The 3781-nt window shown below is 44.8% G+C and overlaps 1 protein-coding gene across 1 annotated transcript; it reads left to right on the forward strand.

The window, feature by feature from the left end:
* The first annotated feature begins 383 nt into the window (after positions 1-383).
* On the forward strand, positions 384-1585 carry LOC121990638 (gibberellin 3-beta-dioxygenase 1-like). Its single transcript, XM_042544740.1, has 2 exons — positions 384-818; positions 910-1585. Exons 1-2 carry the CDS (start codon positions 388-390, stop codon positions 1508-1510), a joined length of 1032 nt encoding a protein of 343 aa, XP_042400674.1. The 5' UTR covers positions 384-387; the 3' UTR covers positions 1511-1585.
* The last annotated feature ends 2196 nt before the right edge of the window (positions 1586-3781 follow it).

The following is a 3781-nucleotide window of genomic DNA, read 5'->3' on the forward strand; positions in this document are numbered from 1 at the left end:
TGACCAACTTCATACATATCCCACATAGATTTATATATACATATATTCTTTTTTTCCAACTTTATTTTCTCCTTGTTTTCTTTCTAATTCTCTACCATCTTCTCCTTTGTCCTCTCTGCATCTTCTACTCCGATTGAACAATCCATCTCCTTACCCCATCTCCCTACCCTTCTACTTTCTTTTTTAGGCTTCATTTTTCTTTACCTACTTTTGTTGCCACATCGAGTTAACGAATCAAATCCTTCGCGATCGACAAAATTAAAACTGCAATTATACAAACATAATTACCTCTGAGAGGTTTTTTTTTTAAAAAAAAATATTATTGCTATATATATTTCGACATGAATGAGCTGAGACCTGACCTGTCTCCAGTACTTTTGCTCTGCGATGCCTTCTCTCGCCACCCAATCCCCACCGGAGCTCACCGCCCTCGCCGCGGTGCCCGAAACCCACGCCTGGGTCGCCCTCCACGACCGCCCGTACGCCGACGACCGCGTCCCCGTCGTCGACCTCGCGCGCCCCGACGCCGCCCGCCTCATCGGCCGCGCCTGCGAGGAGTGGGGCGCCTTCCAGCTCACCGGCCACGGCGTCCCCGTCGAGCTGCTTCGCCGCGTCGAAGGTCAGGCGCGACGCCTCTTCTCCCTCCCCTCCGCTCACAAGCTCAGGGCCGCCCGCCGCGACGGCGGCTCCACCGGCTACGGCTCTGCCGCCATCTCCAAGTTCTTCTCGAAGCAGTTCTGGTCGGAGGGCTTCACCGTCATCGGCTCCCCTCGCGACGACGCCCGCAAGATCTGGCCCGACGATCACGAAGACTTTTGGTACGTGACTTCGGTCGAATGAAATTGATTGGAGAGGGAGGGATCAGGATGAACCCGCTATCGATCGCCTTGCCTTGTTTCATTCATGCAGCGGAGCGATCGAGGAATACAGCCGGTTGATGAATGACTTGGCGCGGAGATTGATGCACTCGATGCTGTTTTCTTTGGGCCTCAGCGAGGAGGAAATTGGTTGGGCTGCCCCACTAAAAGCCCACCACGAGGGCATGCCTGCGCTACAGCTCAACTACTACCCCCGCTGCCCGGAGCCCGACCGAGCCATGGGGCTGGCGGAGCACACCGACTCCAGCCTCATCACCATCCTCCACCAGAGCAGCGGCGTCGCTGGGCTGCAGCTTCTGCGCCACGGCGGCGGAGGCCCCCGATGGGTGGCGGTGGAGCCGGTTACGGAGGCGCTGGTCGTCAACGTAGGCGATCTCTTCCAGCTGATGTCCAACGGTCGATTCCGGAGCGTGATGCATCGGGCGGTCGTTGACCGGACTCGAACTCGGATCTCGGTGGCTTACTTTTGTGGGCCTCCGCCAGAGTTGAAAATCTCACCCGTTGAGAAGTTGATGGGCCCCGACCAGGGCCCAGTGTACCGGGGAGTGACTTGGCCTGAATACTTACACCTGAAGAAGAAACTTTACAACGAAGCTCTCACGTCGCTGAGATTGTCGGGGGACAAAGAATGAGAACCCAGAAAAGATATCTGTATATGATGATTTGATTTTTTGATCTCGTGGATGGATCGATGGATGAAGAAAGAAAATCTGGAAGCTTTAGTTTATTACTATAATTACTGAAATGGCAACTTTACTTTAATATATAATTTTATTCGGTTAAACAACAACAAAAAATTTCTCTATTTTCTTTTCTGTTTATATAAAATATATATATATCAGAATCTCTTTATTTTATTTTTCTCTATTTGCCAATTGCGCTGTCGGACGATCTCCTCGACTTTGGGATTGACGCCTTCGGCTTCACGCGAGCGACTGCAGCAGGCTTGGTCGAAGTCGTTGTCGGCCAACTAGATCATCTGCTTTGCGCCGCCGCCACCCACTTGACAAAGGCGACAATTAGAGTCTAGCTAAGCTAGCTAACTGTAGGAGTATTCCAGCTACCAATCGAGGTCACCGCCCTACAAGCCCCGACCGACGAGCAGACGATTGGTAGCGCCACCTGGATCAGATCAATTCTGTTAAACAGAAGCCTCGACCAGCAACACCGGCCGCTGAGTAACAAGTAACAACAGCGCCGTCACTGAGCTAACTAGCTAGCTAGTTTCTAATGAGACTTCGTAGTTTTGTAATTTAACATAGCAGATTTAGATAATTCCATATTAGCTTTTAAAAACTAAGTTACATACTAGACCTTATAATTTATAAGTTTTTTTAAAGAAATGTTGACTACTATTTCATCTGCACCTATAACGAACTGTGACCATCCGTCATCCTCGACTGACAAGACCGCTAAAGTCATAGACTGCCGACGTGATGAAGATGATGAAAGGATAAGGTCGAAAATAGTGTTAAATTTGACACATCATTCAATATTTTACTCGTGATTTAATATTGCAAGAGGTTTGTAATTTATTTGTGATTTTGTATCCTCATTCGGAATTCTACTTACTTAAAGGTAATAAATTGTTTTGCTAATCTACCCTAGAGCACTCTTCTGACATCATCTAAGTCCTCATTTTGGGATGAAAAGGGAAAAAAGGGGGAAAAAAAGGTATAAATGAAAGAAAAAGAGAAGTGGCAAATAAGGAGAAGAATGAGAAAGAATCCAACTGACTAGTTTTACTCTGTTCCCAGTAGGATAGGGAGATGAGTATCACAAAGAATATATTCTAATTAATACAGCCGTCTTAGGTTAGTAAGAAGCACCTACGTGATCCAAACTAGAGCGTGAGTGAATTGCGCAAGCAAGTGTTGATCGCCCGAGCACCCTAGCATAGATCACCCGACCATTAGAGCGTCGAATAACTGAACATCTGAACGTAGAGCAATTGAGAGCGTAGACACCCGCGAACTTGAGCCCAATACCCGATCGCCCAAGTGTTTAAAAGTTAAGGATTATTATAGTTAAGAATTATGTAGAACTAGGTTTTTAAGATTTTATCTCTGCATTTACATTCCTTACAAAGAAGTGAATGCAAATGAATGGAAAATTAATTTCACATTAAAAATTTTTGGACAACATGATTGAGTTATATTCAATCTCTCAACTTTAGATATTATGAATAGGTATGAATTAGAGACTGTTTTTTGCACATGTGCCCATAAGGGAGTGCAGATCCAAATTATACTAATCAGTTGACTCATGAACGAATATGACTTGGGCGCATGGAATATTGGATTGATTAAGGCAAACAAAATTGCTCAACCAGTCTAGTCAGCATTTTGTCACTTGGGATTATTTTTCCTAGCTACCTACCTCAAGTATGAAAAGACAAAACAATGACCTAATTAAAATGGACAACCATTAATCGTCAACTGACATTTTGAACCAGCCGGTAGAAGAAAAAAATGGTCGACTAATGATCATTATGTGTTAGGATTAATGACTACAAGGATTTTGAGCTAATCAAATCATCCACAAGTAACCACTCTTCCTTACTATTCTTTATCCATCTTTCTTGTTCCAGTGACAGTGTTGGAGTACATCTTCAATTCATCACAAACAAACAATGCTTAGTTGTGAATGTACTTGAACCGTTGAATCCTGAGAACTAAAGGTCCATATTTGAACTTCTATACATCAGAGAGGGGATGAATATGTTTAAAAAAAAAAAATGTTTAACACAAGCCTCGATAGGGCTTAGTAGAGCTCGAGTCAGCCTTTATAGCCTAATCTTCCCATCCAGGTATTGGATATCTATCCACAATCTACTGGAGTGATAGTACTTATTTATCTATTAAGATGGCTTGAGCTGATAATCTCAGGTTGTCGGTCTGGAT

The sequence above is a fragment of the Zingiber officinale genome, chromosome 6B (genome assembly GCF_018446385.1).
Source record: "Zingiber officinale cultivar Zhangliang chromosome 6B, Zo_v1.1, whole genome shotgun sequence".
Taxonomy (NCBI): Eukaryota; Viridiplantae; Streptophyta; class Magnoliopsida; order Zingiberales; family Zingiberaceae; genus Zingiber; species Zingiber officinale.

Excerpts from the sequence above, each read along its gene's own strand:
- LOC121990638 (XM_042544740.1), top strand. The coding sequence starts at position 388 with ATGCCTTCTCTCGCCACCCAATCCCCACCGGAGCTCACCGCCCTCGCC. Across the intron at positions 819-909 it reads GACGATCACGAAGACTTTTG|CGGAGCGATCGAGGAATACA; the intron begins GTACGTGACTTC and ends TCATTCATGCAG.